At 50.1% G+C, this 22,959-nt stretch overlaps 1 protein-coding gene across 1 annotated transcript in view; it reads left to right on the plus strand.

Annotated features, from left to right (window-relative positions):
• The window catches only part of AR (androgen receptor), a 57,791-nt gene that overhangs the window by 27,240 nt on the left and 7,592 nt on the right, over nt 1-22,959 (plus strand). The window contains exons 2-4 of the mRNA XM_050901898.1: nt 1,840-1,991; nt 11,672-11,788; nt 18,537-18,824. Coding sequence (XP_050757855.1) covers nt 1,840-1,991; nt 11,672-11,788; nt 18,537-18,824 — 557 coding nt within the window. The remainder of the gene's footprint in view (nt 1-1,839; nt 1,992-11,671; nt 11,789-18,536; nt 18,825-22,959) is intronic.

Below are 22,959 nucleotides of genomic sequence, written 5' to 3' on the forward strand. Positions count from 1 at the left end.
CTGTTAATATAATTCAATTTCTAAGAGCTCACCTGTAAGCATTCAAACAATACCAGAAACCAAAAGCAGATCTAATTGTGACCAAAAAGTTGTGGTGACCTACTGACTGTTCGAAGCTAATTGCCTCATCTGGTGTTTCGATAAAAAGCAGGTTGTAGCGAATAACTCAAAATGCTATTGTTCCCCATACTGCCTGGACATGCGTTTGACTTGTGATTCTGACAAGCGCCTCTCCTGCTGCCATGCCTTCCGAAAAAGCAGCTTCTCCATGGATCTGATCAAACAAGCGTGCGGCAATGTGTGTCGGGAGGGAGGCGGCAGGACGGGTACCAGCCAAGAGGAAAGGGTTTGGGCATGCAGATGGAGGGAAGCACGAGGAATATGCAGTCGGAGAGGAGGGCTGGCTCTTGGAGCGTCTCGGTGCTGCGGTTAACGCGGCCGGTTGGCACTACGTCAGCCTGGTGTGCGTGGGCAGCGTGGTGCAGCGCGGCATGGGCGGGTGAAGTCGTCCCCCAGGGTCCCGGCTTGCAGGGATCCGGTCCCGCATTTGCAGCACCATGTGAGCTGCGGGCTGTGCTGGCCGGAGAGCGGTAGGAGGGGTGGAAGTGTGGAGCTCTGCCTCCCGAGCACCCCGGCACCGCCGCAGTCCTCTCATCGTGCTTGGCGCCTGCTCGGGTTGTGCCAGGGCTGCAGAAGGCTCTTCGTGCTTCCCCAGCAGAACTTGGAAGAGGTTATGTCAAAACTGGGGGTTGGGGAAGGCAGCAACAGGCAAAGATGGCCCCAGGTCTTCGTGGGAGTCCATGCTGTGCCCCTGCTAACACCTGGTTCCCATCCCCATCCTTGTCTCCAGCTACCTAGAGGGAAAACCCAAAATGGGTCTTTTGGACTACTGAGCTGGCAAGTGGAAAATGTGAAGCTCCGTAATCCACGCTGACCCACCTCCAGCATTTAATCATAATTATTATATGGCAGACCCTGCAACTTTTATTTTTGGCTCTGAGGTTTGTTTTTGCCATTCGGTGGTTGGCAGCGCCGTGCTCTGCCCATGGGGCCGTCCCAGGGCAGGGACCTCGGTGGCTCTATCTCAATGTACGCTGTGTGACAGGGAGATGCAGAGGCAGCGCCTTTAGTCATGGGATGGGTATAAACAGGAGTCTACTGGGACACATTCACAGCAAATGCTTTATGTTTTCACCAGAGGCTTCTGGCTGGATTTAGTAGTCATGTGGATGAGCAAGGCATCCTGGAAGAAGGTTCAGTCCAGCTCTTGCTGGGTATTGAAAGACGGAATAGGCAGAAAACAAGCAAGACAAAAAAGCAAGAAGAAAAGAATAGCTTAAGGGAGTTTGATAGCTTAGGAAAAATTAATTTGTTTAAATTAAGAATCAAAAGGATAAATTCATCTGTAGAGAAGTGACAACAATGACCTTAATGGAGTGGGATCACGTAGCTTAATGAGCATGCAGAGTCCTTTTTTGATGTACAAGCCTCACTGTTGAAGCCAAAATTACATGAACACTGCAACAGCCAGTCCCAGTCGCCTTCTCTTTCTAGGCTGTGCTGTCACCGTGCCTGTGCTTTGTCACACATTGTCACACATTGTACCTAGGGGCAATGCCAGGAGGGGTACCCCAGCATGGTCTTCTGCATGGGCAGAGCGAGGTTTGGCTTAGTCGTTGCTTGTCTCCTTTCTGATCCGTGCTTGGCTTGTCCCATCACCAAAATGTTGGGTTTTGCCATGAACATTCTCCCAGGCGCCATCCGCTGCGCTCGCCCATAGCTCGTCCTAACCTCGTTTGCTGACCCTTTCCCTTGTTCTCTTTCTGTTCTACGCTGCAGGTTGGACACTGGCCGTGAACATGTCTTGCCCATTGACTATTACTTTCCACCTCAAAAGACTTGCCTGATCTGTGGAGATGAAGCATCTGGGTGCCACTATGGAGCCCTCACTTGTGGTAGCTGCAAAGTCTTCTTCAAACGGGCGGCTGAAGGTAATGCATACAGAGAGAGGAGGGAAAACCACTCCCACCTCCCAAGTGTTGGCTTTCTCTGCCAAAGTTGCCTAAGAGTCAAGTGCTACTGACACAAGTTCTCTCATCAGCAGTCAAGTCATTAACATATAAGTGCTGGAGGCGTTTGCAGCATAGTGATATGTTTTCCTCCTGTTGAAAAAGGTTAAGCAGCCTTGCTTTGGGGAGCCTGCCAAGCCAAGGGGACTGAGGCGAGAGTGGTGGGGACGAAGTGTGGTGGGTTTCTAAGGTCTCTTAAACTAGTAAAGGAGAAAATTCAAAGATAAATTGATTTCTTTGTCCTATGTTTGTCATTCCACATTACAGATTGCCCTCAAAAAGTAGCCAAACCACTTTGCCAAAACACAATCCTTTTCAATGCCTGATGATCTTAGTGACCTAGTGAGACCCCGGAGCAGTCAGTTCCTGCTTCTCCTCTCGACTCTCAAGGGTGCTTTAAGTTCCCATCAGCCCTCCTGCAATCTCAGACCCACAACTCCAAATTCAGGGGATGCTTTTCCTCTCTTGCATCCCTTTCAGAGGGTCACTTCTCTCAATACCTGCAAAACAGCAGAACCGTCTGTCAAGAGCCATGCTCTGACCTTGGTGTCCATGATCCTTCTCCCCAACCCTCGAGAAAGCAACTTCTCCTTCACGTCCAGCTCTGTAGTGCTAGGCTCTCCAGAGAGAAGTGTGAGCCCAGATGTTCCCTCTCAACAGCAAGGTCTTTGCACCATCTTTCCTTGGTAATTAGCATGTAGAAGGACCTCGCCCAGCTGTTTCCTTGGGCTGTGGGTCAGCAATGTCTGGTTTCTAACTGCAGTTAAGAGCCATTCTTCCTCGGTGCTAACATAATTTATCGGGTGCACCGGCACAGCGTTGGCAGTCGGTGTTGCAGGCCGTGGCATCCCTGGGAGAGGGAGGCACCACGATTCCCAGCTGGTGGCCAGCGAAGGGGATGGAGGCGTCTGTCTCTGGCTTGTCTCGCCGTGACCTTCCCCTCCTGCACCTTACGTCACCCCTCTGTCGAGCGGAGGTCCCAAACTGATGGGTGCTCACCTGCCGTTGTCAGAGCACTGCTTCTAGATTAATTCTAGCATTATCCTGCGTGTTTTCGGAGTCGCGTTTTCCCTCGTTCATCATGCGTGCCAGGAGTGAATTTGGCAGCGCTGGTTCAGGGAAGAATTGGGGCTGTGCCGTAAAGGACAACAGCATCCTGTTGCCCTAATAGGACAGTCAAATAATAGTAATAGTTAATAAATTTGGCATATTTTTCCCAAGTAAGTCATTTACAGATATGTCTCTCTGCTATACGCCAATTCTGTGTAAGGCCAAATGGATTGGCTTGTGCAGCCAGAGTAAATAACAGATGCTTGTTTAAGTCAGCAAGTTACTGTTGATTTATAGTAAGTGGAGTCTTGGATCTCTCTAGATAAGTGCCGATGAAATATCCCGTGTCGGCTGGCGAGTCCCGGAGCAGTGCCCCTCCTTTTACACCAGGGTGGGCTCCGTCCTGCGTGGCAGCGGGCGGGCGGGTGAGGGCTGTGAGATGCCTGCGGGGGCAGAGGAGCCAGCCTGGGCTGCTTGCACTGCTCTTGATCATACGCTGTGGTGGTGTTCCCTCTCCTGATTGTGTTGTATCAATAACTTAAATGGTATTTATGCCTCTTCTTAGTTTTTAAGCCTCGAGGTATCGCAGAGGGTTAGAAGTGTTCGGTCGCGTTAGGGTCGGGCGGCAGCAGCCCTTTGCCTTTCCTCTGGACGAGACCGTGGAGCGAAGTGTGTCTGCAGTGAGGAGTGGCAGCGGTGTGGGGGGACCTGCCTGAGTGGGAGGTTTCATCCTATGTTACCCTGAGGGACATGGATGGAGTCTTTATTTTGGGGAAGAGACAATAAATCAGGCTCCTTTATAAATATTGAATGCCAGGGTAGTGGTAGGTGATGATTTCTATCCTAACTCGTGATGATTTTCCAGCCAGACCTTTCCTTCTTGAAGTGGAGGAGGCATACTGAATACTGAAAGCTGATCCTTCGGTGTGTTCTCATGTTTTAAAGTCCATAAAATGCATCTCTGAAAACCTTAGGTCACCTTTGGAAACTTTTTACAACAGCCGATCAGAAAGCTTCCCCAATGAGAAAAGAAACCTTTTCTTCTGCCTCCGTTACCTTCCTGTTACGGGTGTAAACCAGCAGCCTCCGATGGGTAGGAGAAGCAGTGGACTGGGAACTGAAGAGCAGCACAAACAGATCACCTCGGAGGGAATGGGGAATAGCTAGACACGTAGTTTTTCTTTTCTCGTATTCTTTGCCTAATATAATACTGAACTTATTTGGCAGTAATTCAGGGATATTTAAGAAGGTTTTGTAGGCATACACTGCCTTCTAAGGGATTAGAAAGGGAAAAGATTTAAAAAAAAAAAAAGTTATGACATTGAGTCCTCTTCCCTTTTGAAACATGCTGAGGCATTCATGTGGTTTCCAGTAGAGCAGATCACTCCTGCTTTGATAAAATGTTTTGACAGATTTGAGGTTTTCTGCAAGCTCAAGTCCAACCAGTTCTTCCAGAAAGATGCTGGAAGAGTTAACAGAAAAGACGTGAATATTTTCCTGATCTCTTTCTGTCAGCTCTCTCGATTTATAGAATCTCTCAAGATGTCCAGGCTATGCACAGGCCACCTCTAAAATGCACCCTGCAGATTCTTCAGCTCTGATGTGGACTTCCTCACTTGCAAGGTGGCCAGCCTCATTTTTGTAAACAAACCTGGCGTTTGTCTCTCCCCTTCTGTCACCCCGCTCTGGTGTCCAAGCGCTGAGGGGTCCAGAGGGTTGGGGCTCACTGCCCCGGCAAGAAGTGCTGCTGCTCCTCTGCTGCCAGACTCACTCGCAGCCTGCGAAGGAGGTCTCCTCCTTCTCATTCCTCTGTCTCCTACAGTTACAAAGATTTGGTAAAGAAAAAGTGCATCCACCTCAGCACAGATTTTGTTTTTTCTCGACACAGGTAGACAGGGCATCACTTCTCATGGTTAGGATGATTCAGGTGAGTTAAAGGCATTAGGGTTTGGTCCTCACGATACCACACTTGTCCCTGAAACAGAAAAACACTTCAAACACCACACACTTCCAAATCAATTGGCAGTCCAGGGGTTCCTGTTGTCCCATCCCATCCAGGGAGTCATTTTTGTGTCCCCTGCATCCATCCCTGAAAAATGGTAGACCTTCCTCGTCCCTCCAAGATTGCATGAGATCTGATGGCCACCTTGGCCAGTTCAGAGCTGCCTCTGTGCAGTGTTCCTGGCAGCGCAGGGCTGGGACGCCTTAGGCTGCAGTCCTGATGGGACTGCCTTTAAATAGCAGAGCGCTAAATGAAAAAAATAACACGGTATTTGGCAAATTTCCTAGAGGGCTAACAGCCAGACTGCTGTGCAGTCTCTTCTGATTCCCTTTCAGTCACTCTCCATATGGATTATTGTTCTATATCCTGACCTGCTGAGGATTAGCCTTGCACCAGAGAAATGTCTCCGGGCCAACTCAACAGTTTCTTGCCAGTTCTCAAGATGACAACAAGTTGAAGTGAACTGTTTTTGAAGACCATCACCATGTTTTAAAATGCTTTCTCCTCCTTCTCTTGTGGCTGATCTGACAGTATGCAAAAGAGTCGCATCTGCAGAAGACTTCCGTGGTGCTGCAGCACCATGATGCTCCTGCTTCCGTGGTGGGTTTCTCACTACCCTTTGGGTATTACTGGCCTTAAAAATCCGTGGGAAGAGCAGAAGGTGGAATAACCAGACTGTTGAAAGCTCAGGCCCTCCTGGCACAGCCCACTGCCTGTCCCTCGTGCTCCCTGCCACGTGGGATTGCTTTTCTCTCCCCTTGGTGTCCGCAGACCAGCTCCCCCCAGCCCCGTGCAGCAGTGCTTCTCTGTGGGTGACCCGCTACGTCAGCACCCGCTTCGCTGGGTGCCCTGAGGGGTGGCAGCTCTCTGCGCTGTGCTGCTAACTGGCAGCTGCTCGCTGCTTCAGCCTGCGCTCGAGCAAGCTGTCAGTCAGTGAGTTGTCAGACAGGACACTGGTTGGAGTCCGAAGCAGACAATTTGACTTCAAACAGGCTCAGGAGTTAAAACGTTACAGTTTTGTCTTGTTGCCAGAGCACGGAGCACTTAAAACATTTTTGCTTGCTGGATTTAAGCATCTTTAAAATAAAGCTTTTTCAATTTGCACAGTCCTATAGTTGCTTACTTTTAAAGCTTGTCGTTTAGCCTTGGCTTGCTCCAGGCTTCTTGCTAGATTGCCTCCTGTATGGAGCTGTTACCTGCCCATGCTGTTAGTTCGCCAACATCTGTAACTCCTATGCTTGCGTTTCTCTGGCTAGCTAATGTTTTCCCTTGCAGACCATCATTTCTGGTTCCCTGGAGAGCTTCCCCTTTGCTCTTCCCACAGAGCCAGCATGCCTTCCCTGCCACCGCCGGCTGCTGAAGTCGCTGCCCTGAGAAAGAAGAAGTGGAGCCGGTGCTGAAGCCTGCTCTGTGTCACTGAGGCTGGATGCTTTCCTTTTGTTTTCTTTAGTCTTCTGGTAAATACAGGTGACTACTAAGAAAACAACGTTGCAAAGGTAGTTTATTAATAGTGGCTTAGTGTTGGTTCTGAGAGCTTCATAGCTGTGCCCTCTTGGATTATTTCTGGTGGGGGCATAAAGTGGGAACTTCAGAGCGGTCCCAGCACCAGACCCGCAGGCTCAGCTCTTGCCGTAGCCCAGCTGGTGACAGCGATGGGGACCAGAGTTTTTACAGAAGAGCACTAGGGACCCTGTGGTTACCTGAGACCCCGGGGGATTTGCTTTCTCAGAAAGCTTGGCCTTATCCCCCAACTGTTAGAATTTGGTTTATGCCCTGAAATACAAGGATATATCTCTTTTCCAAAAGGCATTTAGTGGGTTTTCACATTCACAATTGTAAATCTTACTCCAGATGTTTGCATAGATTACTTTGCTTCCTGGAAGAGGAAGCTACTCTAGGCACAGCAACTCATGTGGCAACAGGCTTTTAGTTAAATAACTTCCCCGGATTGAGCAACTAATCCTTCACCATAAATCTTTATTTTCAGTCGAGACTGGAGAACTGCTCTTCCCCTCTGCTCCTGATGTTCATTGCAGTCCCAGGTGACGAGCAGGAAGACTCGGTGATGGCAGAAGCATCTTTCTGCCTGGCGTGAGGTGGCACAGGAGGGAGCCCGAGCCGGCCGGGGGTGTTCCCAGCGCAGGGGGCGGTGGTACAGCAGCGTATGTGTGGTGTCCAGGGAAGGGGGGAACTGCAGCAGCCTGCAAGAGCCTGGGTTGCACCGGCTGATCTCCTGGGATTCCTGTGCTGGTCTGACATAGCAGAGGGGTGCTGAGGACCTTTGTAACTTCACTTCTCACCTACATACATGTCAAACGGTATCTGGATCGGCAGGGAAGGAGAGGGGTCTTCTCTAGGCATACATCTGCGTTGTTGTCAACTGGGTAATTATATCTGAGGCTGGCGCCTTGCCGACATCCCCATTGTAAAGACAGTCTGGGTGACTGGCTTTGCAAGGAGCAAGACTGCTGGGTAAAATAGGAGAGTCTGTTTAAAGTTTAGACCTGTACTTACAGGTTTGCAAAGCAAGAGCCTCTGCTTTGGAGTAATATGAGAAAGCATCTCTATTGTTTGCAGGAAAGAAAAGGAGAAAAAAAATCATTCCAGTGTTAAACTCTTTCTCTAAAAGAAAAAACAGTGCATTTATCTTTAAATAAAGAACAGCTGATTGTGAATGTCTCAGCTTGTTCTTAAATGAAGAGAGCAAATTACCCTGAAATTAAAAACAAGGCTCTCTATATGGGAAGTCACTTAAGACAGATGGAACCAGTCTGTATCCCTTCCTTGTTCTCTGGGCTTTTACAGCCAGTGGCACCTTCTCCTCCGTGCGCCCGTGCTGTGCTCAGGTGACAGAGCCGTTCATGTCCGTGTCAAGTGATGCCCGCTCCCAGCTTGGAGAGAAGGGACGGTGTACGCCGGTGTGGACGGAGCAGAGGAGCTGCTGTTGCTGGCGTATCCACCAGAGATGCGTGGTGTGGCAGTGTGTGTCGGTCCATGCCGGAGGCAGCGAGCGTCCCAGCCGTCGTGGTTCTCCGTGGTCGATGGGACGAGCGGAGGTGGTTCAGGACGGTTGGCTTCGCTGGGGCAGTGACACGGTGTGCTCCTTCTCCCAGGTCATGGGTGCGTTTCACAAACTGTATCCGCGGCTGGGGATAGCAGTGATGAGGGTGCCGGGTTTCTCCAGTAATTAAAAGGGGAATCTCTACATCCCTAGGAATTAGGACAAGATGAGCAAGCAGCTTATTCTCATGCTGAGCAGAAGCAGACTCATGAATAGCCATTGCATGACCATTTGTTTCCCTTTTTGTTAATGGCTAACAGCTTAAAATAAACTGTGCCAGACTATGCATGTACTGTTAACAGAAAATTGGTTCCTGCCCCAAAGAATTTATTTTGTGAACCAGGAAGCAGGCCCTTGCTATTTTAGCAAAATCACTGTACCATGACTGTGGGGTGAGTTGTTGACTGCAACTGAAAAGCTTGCATTCATCCGAGCCCATCGGCAGGGAGGTAATGTTGTCGTAGAGACTCTTCTAATGTGCCCGGTTTGTGCACAGTGATCCGGGAGGGCCGGCAGCCGCCGAGACACCCTGCCTGGCCTCGGCTGGTGGGAGATCGCTCCCTCTCCGTGTCCCTTCCCAGCGATGCCAGAGGTGGCGGATGCTGCTGAGGAGCTGATGGGAAACAGCACGGCTGCCTCATCGAGCAAGGCTTGAACCCGGTTCCCAGATCTCATCCGTCCCCCTGCTCCCTTCCTGTGGGTGCCCATGGGCGCCTGGGGGGACAGAGCAGGGTGGGGGACGAGCCCGCACATCGGGACGCTGCCCGGAGCTTGGGGGAGAGAAGGGGCTGGGGCTGGTGGATGTTCCTCCTCATGGCAGGGGAATTTAGATAGAGCTGTGCCTGACCCTGGAGTGTCCTTGGGGGGCTCGGGCAGTGACTGTGCCGCCTTCCCTTACTAAAGCTATTCACAGGAGAGGCTTGACCTTTTCAAAGATTTTGAGCTATTATTGTTGCAAAAATGCTGTAGTTTAGACTAGGGAGGTGAGATAGGGAAGAAGCTGGAGCCGAGGGGCGAGAGGAGAGCAGGAGGGTTGTGCGGATGCTCCCGGGGCAGCACTGCTCGCGGCAGCCCAATGGCCTCGGCCAGAGACCGAGTTGGCCCCGTGGGCTTGGCTTGAGCCTTCCCGGTAGTCCCAACCCCAGACATTTTATACTCGTGGTAGTTTTGATGGGCTCTGGGGCATCCCAGTGTCAGACGTTGTCACAAGACAGGAATCCTGCAGTGCTGTGCAGTGGAGGGGAAGGAGAGCAAAATCACCTTACAGCTCTCCATGCCCATGCCTGAGAAGGTAGGGCATCCATTCTTGTTTGATGCATGGACATAAAGAGGTCACGTGGAGAGAGTATGGCCTCAGCACTCGTTTCCCATAGCACAAAAATAACTCCAAGTAACCCAGTTTCAGCTGAAGTTGTTTATTACTCATCCTCCTCAATGAACTGTTGAAAGGGAGGATGGTGCTTGTGTTCTCTGGGATTTGGTGTAATCGCTGCTTCTGAGGCTGCTTTAAGTGTCCTTAACACTGGTAATGAGCAAGGGGAGGGAGGTGAGAAGCGGTGCTGATGAGAATAATGTTAAAAGGATTTAGCAAGGTATCATGTGCTGCAGGTAATGCACTCTTGCCCCATTATGTCTCCAGTCTTAACAGCTAAGGCACTGGGGGTGGTGTAGTGATCAGCTTTTAATGGGGACGATTCTAAGAAGTTCAAACGTGTGGTGTTTTTGCAGCCCTTTGGCGTAGCCCCGTGCGCACGGAGCGTGAGGAGGAGTTGATTATGCGCTGAGCCTCCTAACGACTTTTCTGCGACCCTGTGATGGGAGGCTGCGGGTGGGATTTGGCAGCAGGCGGCTGGTTGTGCCAGCAGAGCCGCAGCCGTGGGCCACAGGCAGCCAGCACCGGGGAGGAGCGGGGGCACCTTCTGTGGGCTCCTCCATCCCCAGGGCACAGGAAACAAAGCTGGGAGGGCGATGGGGAAGCAAGAGACGGTGCCAGTGAGGTCTGTGATGCTAGGTTGCTAAAAAGCTGCCACTTTTTCTGATTCTGATATCTTCAGAAGTTGTGGGGGTGTGTGGAGGAGGTGGGGAGTTGTTAAATCCATGCACCAAAATTGGTGCATCTCTTGTCAAAACTGGTACGTTAAGCGGTTAGATTCAACCTCGTCCTTTTGATGGATCTCTGATCACTCCAAAGGGCTATTCCTACAAGAATATAGAAAGCAAACACCTGCAGGATGATAAATAAAGGTTAAGCTGGATATAGACTGATTTCCCATGTAGGCTACTTACGCAGAATCTGAGAGATGCACAGCTCTTTTATTTACTGAGACTGGTTTAGTTTGGAATGGTATGAAGAACATCAGATAAATCCTGATCCAGTAAACGTGTTTAGACTTGACAAGAAAACACATGGTGAATCAGGAAGGAAAGTTCATTCTTGGCATGTCTAGCAAATGAGGCCATTAAAAAAAAAAAAAAAAGCTGAAATCTGGAGCTCTGAGGGCTGCTCTCTAAACAAGTGGAAAGGTGAGTCTAAGATACTGCTTAGTCTGATAATAAGTAACTTCTGAATTTTCTGCAAGCCCCCGTAAACCTGCTGCTGTGCAGGGTCTTCCTTACGGGGAGTCGCTGGTCCCAGTTTCCCCCTGGCTGGCTGTGAGTGCAGCCCAGGGGACAAGGTGACTGGTGCCAGCCTGGCACGAGACCCATGGCGGCAGAGCCTGTGGGGCAGCAGCTCCCCATGTGATCAGCTCCCCAACCCCGGGGTCTGTAACTTGCAGACAACAAACCCAGTTAGTGTTAGTGGGTGGCACAAAAAATAATTCAGCCCCAAAAAGCACTGCAGAGTCGTGGTTGTAGAGGGAAGCACTGTCTGGGGACTATATTCAGCAAACTGTAGGTAAGTGCCGTGGCAGGAGGATCAAACTGTGTTTTGAAGGCGTTCTGGGAGAAAAACAGCTCGTCACAGCAAAAAGCCAAGCAATAGATGTATGACATTTCAAAAATGAGAACCAAACTATCCGTATTTCATTACTTTTTAATTGCTATCTATTGACTACCTCTGCTGTGCTGCACAGTGCAGAGTGATTTTTCTCCTTGGAGATCTTGGTCTAAAAGCTTCTGCCGTGTGCCTGTGAGGATGAGCAGTGCTGCTGGCAGAGAAGGGGTGCTGAAGTATGGAAAAACAGCAGTGACCGCGTCTGCGTTTCGGGTAGCCAGCTTTCATACAAAGCATGTATATCTGGCAATGAACCACTCCTGTGGCAGCAGAGGAAGAACTGTGCGGTTTTCCCAAAAGATACCAACTTCCAACATAAATTTTCTGTGGGGGGGTGAACTGGGAAGCCAGCACTGATACGGTCCTGTCCTCTCCTCTCCTCTCGCGATGCCAGTGACCCTGGTGATACTGAGAAAGCTTGAGTCCATTTCTCCTTGCAAACCTGGTCTGGTCAGTACCCACCACCCATCTGCCGTTTCCTCTGATGTTTGTAGGTAAACAGAAATACCTCTGTGCCAGCCGGAACGACTGCACCATCGACAAGTTCAGAAGGAAAAACTGCCCGTCCTGCCGCCTGCGGAAGTGCTACGAAGCTGGGATGACTCTGGGAGGTACTGTCTGAGTAATGTCCCCAGGGTCCTTGTGATGGGCTGAGGCAGCCGGGCTAATCCTGCAGATAACGAATGTACTTGGCATATTAATAGTCAGTAAGTGTCTGAAAAAATGAGGCTGATGGAGCGTAATGAGCTTTGGGAAACATTTGCAGGTTTCTAATACCAAAACTGTGAATTTTCATTAAACTTTTGTTTGAGTTTCAGGAAACATTCTTTTCCTTAATTTAAAACCTTGTTAATCTGAAAAAATGTAAACAGTCGGGTTAGCTGGATTGTCACTTACAGCAAAGCCTCTTTGAGCAGAGCACTCCCATTTTAAGATGATTCTTCCCAGGCAGAACGGAGCATTTTTCTTTATAAAATTACAGCCCCAGTGGTTTTTTTCGCTGAATGGAAGTTGCTCCTGTATCACTGGTAAAGATCCTTGTTACAGTTTGTCTCTGTTCCAAACCCTGTAGCTCTACCAAAACCTGACAGAGTGCCCGTATCCAAAATCTGAGGTTTTCTGCTCAAAATCTAGAAGCTACAATGCAGATCACTGGGTGGCTCTTCTTTGAGTTCGTTTGATGTGAGAGTGAGGAGGAAAATACCCTGAAAAACGGGGCTGATGGACCTGACCCACGGTGAAAAGGCCCCTGACAGCGAAGCGGAGGGGAGTCACGGGTGATACAGAAAGGAAAGCCACTGGCAGCGTCAGGCACAGCGCAGAGGGAAGTGGGGCAGCCCTGGCTAGTTAGATGTGCCAACATTTTAGTTTAAATACTTTCACCATTGCTGGGATGGGCAGAGCCTCCCGGAGCTAGCTGCTGGGCTGCTGGAACGTTGCCTTGAAGAACTTGCTACCGAAATGGTTCTGGTTTATTGCTCATTGAGGAGCAGCAGTTTTAATTGTATTTCTTCCCAGAACAGTTCTTACGGCTCAGATACCAACAAACACGTCCAGTCGGCAGGGCAGGAGCCAGCCTCTCCCCTCTGCTTTTGCAGCAGCGGGTAGTAAATCTGAGCGGTGGGGACACAGCTCTTGGGGGCGGTCGTGCAGAGATGTGCAGCTCGCTCCTTTCCTCCTGGTAGCAAGCAGAAAAAACAAACGTCCCAAAAGGTAATGCAGTCCTCAAACCTCACAACGTCACCCCCGTGCGCTGGCTCTGACCGCTCTTCGCTTACGCTCCCCCTCGGTCGCAGGCGAGCTGTCGGCAAACGGCAGGGTGCTGCTGCGGCAGCGCTTGGGGAGCGATGTGCGTGGGCACGTGCGAAGGCACACCACGGTTTTGCAGCAGCAGGGAGGTGCCCAATTCACCTGAGGCAACCAAGCAGGCAGTTTGCATGCTGAAGTTACCAGGCAGCTACCTCCGTCTCAGTTCCCCGGTATCTGCTTCACCGGTTCTGCCCCAGCCCCGGTCACCCAGCCCAGCTGGGAGGGAGCGAGGGCAGAGGAGCCTGTCCCGGCGCCGTGCCTGCCCGCACGCCTTCTTGCAGGAGTTCCTGATGACAGTCATTTTCATGGCTGCTGGTGGCTGTTCGTAGCCATGGCTTCCCAGGGAAGCAGGGAGACTCCTCCGGGACCCTTCCCTTCTCTGCCTGGGAGGGTCGGGACCGGGATGCCGCCGTTGCCCTCCCCGTGGGATTGCTGGGCTCCCGAGCCGGGGGACGGGGATGAGGAGCCGAACCCAGCTCCCTGGTCTGCAGCCAGCAGAAAGGCTTCGTAATGCCATGCAAAACAAGCATGCTCTTACTTTTAAGTGCTTTTTTCTGGTGAAGTTTCCTTAAGTAAGAGAAGACGTGCATCAGTGTAACCTTCTTCTGCAGGACACACTGACAAAATTAATGCTAATACTGATAGCCCCCCCCTCCCTTTTTTTTTTTTAAGCTCTGTGGGTCACCCTGACCTGTTCTGCCTGGTCTGTTTTACATTTGTTTTGAATGTCGGTTTAAAGGCAATTGTTAAAAACATGCATGCTATGAGTTTGTCCACAGTTATTTCTCCCACAGTAGAGGGGCAGAGCATTTGAAAATGCTTCCAAGCTCCAAACAGTTGTTTTTAACTGCTTGTTAATTACCAGTCACTTGTGGGGTATAATAGAGCTGCCTGTGACCAGCAGACTCTCAGTATGTTTAATGGGAGGAGGAGGTGACACACTGAATTCCTTATTTAGGACTCTCTGCTTTGGCACAGAATGGCAATATGTCGAAGCACTTCATTATTGATTGAGATCACTCTGACCTGCAAGCTGAAATCCATTAAACAGAATCTTCTTTCCTGATCAACACTGTAGAGCCAAAGAGAGGGAAAAGGAAAAAAAAAAAAAGTGATAATGTCGGTTTTGTGTGCTCGGTTCTGCTGGTGCGCTGTCCTCCCTCTCCCACAGCACCGATTCCTACTGCGAGCGCAGGTGCCTGCACGGCTGCGCGGATCCTGCCGGCCCCCGTGCACACACGGGCATCCAGACCCCTCTGTCCTGCTCCAGTCCGGACCCTGCACATCACTCAGCCAGCGCAACTCCTGCTGAACTGCAGAGCTCCGGGTTTAAGGCACCTCCTGTTCCTTTGCTGCCAGTGCATTTTCATCTTGGCGTGCAAGGTCCCGTAGGCTGTCCCCATTGTGAGAGCCAAGCGCCTTGGCCGGAGCTGGCAGCCCGCCTGTGCTGCTGGACGTCTCGGCCAACAGCTCTGCTGCGCACCTTCAGCCTCGTGACTGCGCTCCGTGTGGGTCCTGTCTTGGGGCAAAACTTCCCAAACGTGTGAAATTCAGTTCATTGATGGCAGTGCTGGAAAACTACTGTAGTAACTGCCGATAGCCTGTGAAAGCCCAAGGCATGCATCATACCTGTATTTAGTCCTAATTCAGGTCCAGTTGCTGTGGTTAAAATAGACCTCGTGTCTTATAAAAGCGTTTGATATTGATGTAAGCATTTCCAGCAGTGGAGAATCTAACACATTTTTTGCCACGCAATTGCAGTAGTTAATTACATTCAGTGTTGTGATAGATGCACCTTATTTTTCATCTTGTCTGTCCTTGATTTCCAGCAACTGGATCTTCATTATGGCTTTTCTTGCTAGATTGAGAAACCTACTTTTATTGAATTTCTGTCCCCGCAGTGGGTATTTGCTGGCTGTGACTTAATAACCCTTTAGCCTTCTGCATAAAAATTCTTTACTTCCTTGCTCCGAGGTGCTTTGTCTAGTCTTTACTATTCTTATGGCTTCTGCAGTTTGCCAACGCCTCCCTCGTACGGTGAACGTCTAATCACAGTTTCCCAGTGTCAGCAACATCAGTGCTTCAAGGCGGTGGTAAGATGCTCTCCAGGCCGGTGTTTTCCTCCTTCACATGGCACGGGATCCTGTTAGTCCTGTGTCCGCTGAACTGTCCTGCCAGCTCAGGCCTCTGCGTTTGTCTGTCAGCTTTCGGTGCGAGTTCAGGCTGCCGAGGATGGAGTTGGACATTCATTGAACATGGCTCACTTTTTCAGTTGCTCGATATATCTACTTACAGTGAAATGTACTTTGCTTTAATAGACTGAGCTTGTCAGCAGACCTTGATCAATCTGTTCAATGATCAGTCCTTAATGTTTGTTACTGTTTTCCCATCTATGCATTGTCATACAGACTTTTTTAGTAGAAATGGTTAATGTTGTTTTCGGAATGAATGTAGACGTTCACCAGCAAAGGGCCATGAACATCCCTCTTAAGAAACAAACCTGTCTGATGTTTTGACATTTATAATTGCTTTTGAGATGTCACCTGGGTGATTTAAAACCATTCAGCAGTACCATCTGATTTTATGTTGTTTGGGTTTTTTTAATTCATGTAGGCCAGACTGACTCAGGTCTCTTAAACATGTCTGCTATACCAGTACTATTATAATTATCAACTAAAATTATCGTGCCAGAAAAGATTGATAGCTTGACAGGATCTGGTTTTGACAAGCCACATGCTGATGTTAATAAAAAATTTAAAGAACAGGATATAAGTCAAGTCCTGTTTCAACTTCTCTGACATTCTGCCTGCAGCTGAAATCAGCGTGTGGTGCCGGGGGCTGGCAGGATTTCTCTGTCATTGCTAGTGCAAAAGCAGTTTTCTTCCAGGTCCCCAGAACTTCCCCGAGTCCAGCACTCGTGAAAAATCCGTGCTGGAGCCCAGCACGCTCCTTCACCGGCTTCAGAAACGCCTGGCGGGAGGGTGGGCAGGTTAAGTTGCTTAAAATGTGTGTCGCTTCTATAATCGCTGTACGGTGTGCTCCCTAGGGATTCTTGCGCTGGTGAACAGTTTATCGTGATACCATGCAATTAGGTCCTTTAAGCTTTTTTCCAAGTACGTACGATATCGTCTCAGTTAGCCCCAAGCCGAACGGCGGACGCGCTGCGGGTCTGATGCAGGGGCTGTGCTGCGCCAGCAGCTGCATTTCCAGGCTGCCCGAGTGCTCTCATCCCGTCTCGCAGCCGAGCCGGTCAGCCGCCTCTTTTCAGTCACACGTGCTGGGGTTTGTCCCACCTTGGTTTGGAGAAGTACAGTATAGACTTCTGCCTAGCTTAGCTCATCCTAGAAGTATAACAGATCGCTATTTTTTTTTATTTCTGGTTTTGTTCCCGGTAGCTGCTGAGTAGGAGCTACCACCAAAAAGGGTTTTTGCACAGGTGACTACATATAAGCTGCTTTTTACCTGTGAAGCTTTTCTCCATCTCGTAACATCAGTATTTCAGTGATCTGTGGAACAGCTGCTCCTGGAAAGCACAGGCATAGGGCTCCTCTGATAAGAGCAGTTATCATCCACCTTCACTGCGCTCCGACGCGGAGGGGTTTGGTTTACGGCTGCAGTCTCAGAGCCAGCATGGTTGCTCGCTTGCTTTCTTCTTACTTCACTCAATATCTTTTAGTACAAGATAATTCGATTTTAAGAAAAAAATTTAACATTTAAACCAAACCATGTGTGTGTTTTATACAGTGTGGGTTTGGCTCCAGTTATGCACAGGACCTGATGGGCACTGATTATTCATCTTTGGAAGATTAGGTTCGGTTTTTATTTCTTCTTTTAAGCCGGGGAGCTTTTCTTTCCTAGCAGCACTCCCGTCTCTAAAGGTCCAGTGCCAAGCACGACCATGAGACCTGGTTTCTGCCTCAGGTGGAGTCAGCCCCGGTGCCTCCTTCCCGAATGCACACAACGTTGTTTGGGAACGTGGGATCAGCGTTCTGCGCTCCTCTCCTTCTGTGCTGCTTGTCGAAAACAAAACCCGAGTGCAGCTTCCAGGGAGAGCGGTGCCGTACCTGTCCCGGGGGATCTGCTCTCCGGGGCTTAGAGAGGAGAGCGTCGGGAGTCTGCCGGATCCTGGTGCTGCCTGTGCTGCCTGCGGCTTCTGGAGGCTTGGGAGAGGGGAGGCTCGATGCTCTGGCTGGCCTGCCACCTGAGCAGGCGATGGCTGAAGGATGTCACGCTGCACTGCAGCCCTGTTTTCCTGTTGCTCTCTTTTATTTTTATTTTTATTACTCTTTTCTCCTCCTTTTTTACAGAGCAGCCTGTCTTAATTGCTCATACAGATCATCCAAAGTACATTACCTAAAGATCAACGTTTTGAATTGATTTACAAAGCTACACTTTAACTTGACATTTTTATGTTTCGCTGCTTATTTTTCTAATTACAGCTGAAAGGAAATTTGAGATAAGTATCATGTAATGAAGGAGCCAAAACTCCAAGGACAATTGGTTTGATGTTATATTCTCCACTTGAATTAAATGATCGGCTTTTTTTCTCTAATTAGTTAAGGTTTTTGGAGTCAGTAAGGGGTGAAAGCTGTTCCTCTCTGCAGTAGCCTGCCAGCCTGTGTTGTGCTGAACACCGTCATGTAGATATCAAATTAGGTGAACGCTGACTCTCAAAGAATTCTGAAGCCACGCGCCTGAAGCTCCTGCTGTATCTTGCTAGCAGACCAGCCTCTGTAATTAAGAGCCGGGTGCGCAGGAGAGACACTTTGTCGCGGTGACATGGGCACAGTCGTTGGCTGCCTGCAGTCCCAGCCCCACAAGCCCACTCTGCTGGCATTGCTCTTGGAGCTGGCTGGCAGACCAAGGCCACCCCTGCTCGAGTCTTCTCCTTGTCGGTGGGTTAGCTGGGGAGACTCCAGGGAAACGGCCGTGGAACCACCTGCTAGCTTTTAAAATGTATTTTTCATAATATATTTGTAGAGTAGTGACCCGGCTGGGAGAGCTTGGTTATAGGGCAGCAGGGGTTGCAGGAGCCCCGGGCAGGGAGAAGGCATTTCTCTCGGTTGCAGCCCGCTTCCATTCTGGCCTGGGATGGAACAATCCCACTTGAGCATCCGAGTGCAATGGCTTTTTTCCTTGGAATGTGACCGTCTACTGAGTTTATTTGCTTGCGTTGCTTCCCTTTTTAATTGCATGTGAGTAGTTGTTTGAATCGAGTCACCTCTTCTCTCTTTTCCCCTGTTCTTCCTCTCCATTTCTAAGTGGGAGTTAATGTGAGACTGGTCACGGCTGGGGATGTGAATGATGCTTGTTCTTTTCCGTATAAGATGAACGAGGAAATGGATTTCCTTGCGCAGTGTGTGCTCCGTTTTGGCCTTAGGTGAGGTCTGTGATGCCGAGGCACTCTTTGGGCGGCGTGCACTGAAGGAGTAGCTACTGCTGGCCATCAGTTTCCCTTTCCTTGTAAATATAAGTGATGGAGCTGGAGGCCAAGAAACCTCAAGGTTTTTTTTTTATTAAGCGTCACACTAAAATGTGTCATTTCCACAGCCCGCAAGCTGAAGAAGCTGGGTAACCTGAAGACACAAGATGATGTGGAGGCAGCCAGCTCATCCAGCCCCACAGAGGAGCAAGCTCCCAAGATGGTGATGACACGCATTGATGGGTATGAGTGCCAGCCCATCTTCCTCAACGTCCTGGAGGCCATTGAGCCTGGCGTGGTGTGTGCCGGCCACGACAACAGCCAGCCGGACTCCTTCTCCAACCTGCTGACCAGCCTGAATGAGCTCGGGGAGAGGCAGCTGGTCTACGTGGTCAAATGGGCAAAGGCCTTGCCAGGTGAGGAAGAAAACTAACAAATCCTGTCCCTTCCCTGGCACATTCCTAGAGCCCCCCGCGTGCATCGCCTGGGGTGGGTTCGGAGGAGGTGGTCTGCAGCCTGTGTCCCACCATCACACGGTTCCTTGGGGGAGCAGCTTCACGGGGCAGCTGTCTGTGTAATATCTTGGTAAAGCAGGCTGAAGCAGCATTGGGTTTGTCTCCTTTGGGTGGCTGGTTGATGGGAGAGGTGACTAGGGGGTGACAAAGTGTGTAGAGACTTGCGCTTTTGGGTCTGTCCCCGCTGATAACCCCCGGCACACAGTATTGTGTAGGCATGCGTCTGCTTCCCCGCGCGGGAAGGGCTGTTGCTGGTCAGGGCTTCAGGGTCTTGCTCTCTTCCCCCTCTCCCTGCGGGGATTTTGCTCCACTTGCAGAGCTGTGTCCACCAGACCTGCAGAAGTCTTCTCTAAACAAGTATTAGCCCCGTCCCATAACCCGCGTGAAGTGGAGAAAAGGGTAAATTCCCCAGGTGAATCAGAAGTGTGCCACTTCATGATGTGAAAGTGAGATGGGGGAACCTGGGCTGAAAGGAGCTGAGGCGTGAGAGATGGGAGAAATCCTTTCTCACCATTTTTGTATTTCACAATCCAGTTAATTGTAAAATAGCAGGAGAGAGATACAAAATCCCAAAGGGCTTTTTCCTGGCAGTCAGGTTGCTCTTGTGTGACAGGCTGATGGAGTATATTTATGATGCGTTCAGGGTCGTGATACGGGAGTACAGTAGGGTCGGGAAGTTTCCAAATGGTAATAGTTACCAGGTGCTGTAAATGAAAACATCCTGGTGATCTGTGTGCTTCATTGGATACGCTCCTTGGTTCTGAGCGTAGAGGTTACCGGTCTGTAACACGCTGCCCGTTGCGTGTCGTAATCCTGCCAACGGAATGAGCGAAATTGCAGAAGACTGAGATCACTCTGGGCGCAGCGGGATCCAGTTCACCTTCCAGCATCCCTGAGACTGGGGCGTGGGGACGATACCAAGCTGCCATCCTCACCATGGCCCTGTTCCTCAGGAAATGCCGCAGAAAACAGGGATCCTGCTCTTTATGTGCAGGGTGATGTGACCAAAGGAGGAAACCGAGGCAAAATAAGTTTGCCACTACATGCCAAAACCTGGTGATGAACTGTAGTCAGATGTTTGACGTTCCCAGAAATTTAGCAGTTCCCCTGGAAGTAGCTTGACTGGTGGTCCAGGAGGGGTGTTAATCTGAATATGCTTAAATGCAGAGTAGCCCATTCTATTTCTTATATTCTGGAGTCAGAAAAGGTTCACCTAGCTTGTGAAACCAGGGACAAATCATGCTTTCTCTTCCGGCTTATCTACATCAGACATCAAGATTTCTTCAGAAAAGTATGTGGAGACACCACCAAACCAGACCGGCAATCCGGGGGCTGAGGTTGTAAAACTGCGGTAGTGCTAATGGAAAGGGAGAGTGCTTTGAAAAACGTTTTTCATCATAACCGCTCCCTTATCAAAGGCGTTTCTCTCCTGTACTGTCCCTGATCTCCGACCCCATGGTGGGTGGCGGCGCGGCGGTGCCAGCTGCTGCACCGCTGCCTCCCGGGGCCGGCGCCTGCTGTGCCAGCGACGGCATCTGGGCAAAATTAATTCTGATCTTCTCACATCTGAGCGGTCACTGCTCTCTGGGCAGTTGCAGTATGACCGCAGCCCCCTCCGCAGGCCCGGGGATCCCTTACGGAGCCCAGCTCTCCTGCGTGGGCGCGCCGTGGTGGGATGCTGCTTGGCTGCCCTCCCCATCCCGCCGGCTGCGGAGCTGCTGCTGGCCTGACCATTAGCATCACCGTGCCTGGAGCGAGAGGCAAAGCCAGTTTGTTTTCCCCAGCTTTCTCTAGCGGTTCCCTGACATGTGCCAAGGCCAGAGCCCAACAGTAATAACCACAAATTCGCCACTTAGTCATTCTGCTGATGTTTTCCAGGGGAGGAATAAACAACCGCAGCACCGTAGCTGTTCTGGTGCTCCAGGCAGTGGTTACACAGCCGCTTCGCTTGGGCAGCGGTCTCGCTGCCGCTGCGAGGTGGATCTCATCCATGGCTGGGTCCTGCCTGCTCTGGCGCTGGTGCTCCCCCGGGAGCCGGGTGAGGGACGGGTGCAGCTGGCAGCGCCGGGCCGGCTCCAGGAGCGGGTGGCTGTGCCCAGACACTGCCCTTCCCTGCGCACACTGCGGCCGCCTCGCTTTTTGGGTGAACGTGCAGAATCCTACCCCGTAGCCAGAGGTGGTTTGCTATCTATAGTTTATTTAAATTATATTTTGGTTAATAAAGCAGAAGTGTTTTCAGTTCCTGGGTCTGCAAGTTGGCTAGGCAGCCTGGCGCTCGGCGAGCTCAGCAGAGGGGCGATGCAGGCGAATGCACGCAGGGGGAGAAGTAATGGAAACAAAACCCAAGCAATTTAAAACAGCGGGATGCAGTTGTTTTTATCAAAACAGAAAGATCTTCACACGGTCTGCTGGGAGATTGGTGGCTGTTTAATGAACGCCGTTGCTGGCGAGGTGCAATGGGAGCGGACCGGAGGGCTTGACCGGCCGCTGCCGCGCAGCAGCACAGCCTGCCTCGGCGGTGAGGGGGAACAGTGCCCGAGGCCGACAGCCAAAGCAGCGCGTCTCAGCCGGTGTTCCTGGTGCCGAGCAGGCAAACCTCGCTCTGTGCTCTGCCCAGCAAGGCAGCCCAGCAGCAGGCGTCAGCTGCCTGCTGGCAGTGCTGCGTGGTCCTCAGTAGGTCCACAGTAAGGGTGGAAATGTTATCCCCTCTTCCCCTGTCCCCATTAACGAAGCACGTCTGGCACAAGCATTGTCTTAACTAAGCCTAAGCAGCCCTGTGTGTCAGTTAAGATATATATCAGTGCAAAGGGGCAAAGGTTTTACATTCCAATGACTGCTGCTGGTGGGACGAGGGGGAACTTGCACCTGTAATAGAGGTAGCCTCAGCCTGATAATACTGGCAATAGATTAATATTGGTTATTAGGTGATTACTAACCTTGCATCCTGCATTGAACCTCACTTGTATACCAGGAATGATTAATATGCAGCAAGGTGTTGCTGCACTTCTTCTTCCAGCGAGGTTTCAGTGATATCCGAGAAACAAGACTGCATCAGGTAGGAGCATTTCTGAATCCTGCTTGCCTGCAGTAGCAATATCAGCCTCTGTCCAGTGGAGAAAATGTAATGTATGGCCCTTTGGACCCTGTGCAGTTTAAATTCTGCATAGGAGAAGGCAGAATCAAACTGTGGTTTCCCTGGAAAGGAAAGATTAAATAACCACAGCTTGCCAAGAAAGCTGCTGAAATACAGAATTAAAAAATCAGATTAAATCCATAAAATCTGTCCACTTCAAGGCAAGTGGAAGGAGTAAGTGTTTTCCCTTTTCCATATATACAAATTCAGTAGAGGTGTTACAGTTAATTTAGGTCAGCACTCAAACCCATTAGTTTAAAGATCATTTTATCTGGCAGCAAATGAAAAGTCTTCAGTTCATTCCTGAAGCTGTTAGGAAATCAGTCTATAAAAAATAAGTGGACTGCGAGTGTATGGGGACGGGCTGCTTCATGGCAGAGCAGTGCAGGGGCGCGGGCAGGCTGCGGCTCTGCTGCCAGTGAGGCTGATGAACACCCTTGGCGTTTTTAGCAGCTCGGTGCACACGTGATCAGGTGAAATACTCCACCTGGTATGGTGGGAGATGGACCTATTTATCAGAGCTACTGCAAAGTCTCTGTGTAGTGGCCATTAGTTAGGGCTTTATGGGTGTTCTGGGCCATTGCTTGCTTGCTTGCTTGCTTTTCTGTTTCAGATATGCTGCCTTACAATATATCTAACTCATGCTTTAACTATAAGGATACAATGAATTGTGCATCTTTTTCCATTCTCTGGACAATAAAATTTCCAGATACAAAATGAGTATTTGTTTATATTACAAATGTTACTTTATGGTAACATGTGAGGTGTTCAGTTGCTGATCTCTTTAGGAAGATACCATTCTGGCACAGCAGTGCATCAAGAGAGAAGATAAAGAATTTATTTCTGAACTATGCTGCTTTAAGATTATTCACAAGGAAAAGGTTATGCATTGGTCTTTTTCAA

Source organism: Gymnogyps californianus, chromosome 9 (assembly GCF_018139145.2).
Source record: "Gymnogyps californianus isolate 813 chromosome 9, ASM1813914v2, whole genome shotgun sequence".
Classification (NCBI taxonomy): Eukaryota; Metazoa; Chordata; class Aves; order Accipitriformes; family Cathartidae; genus Gymnogyps; species Gymnogyps californianus.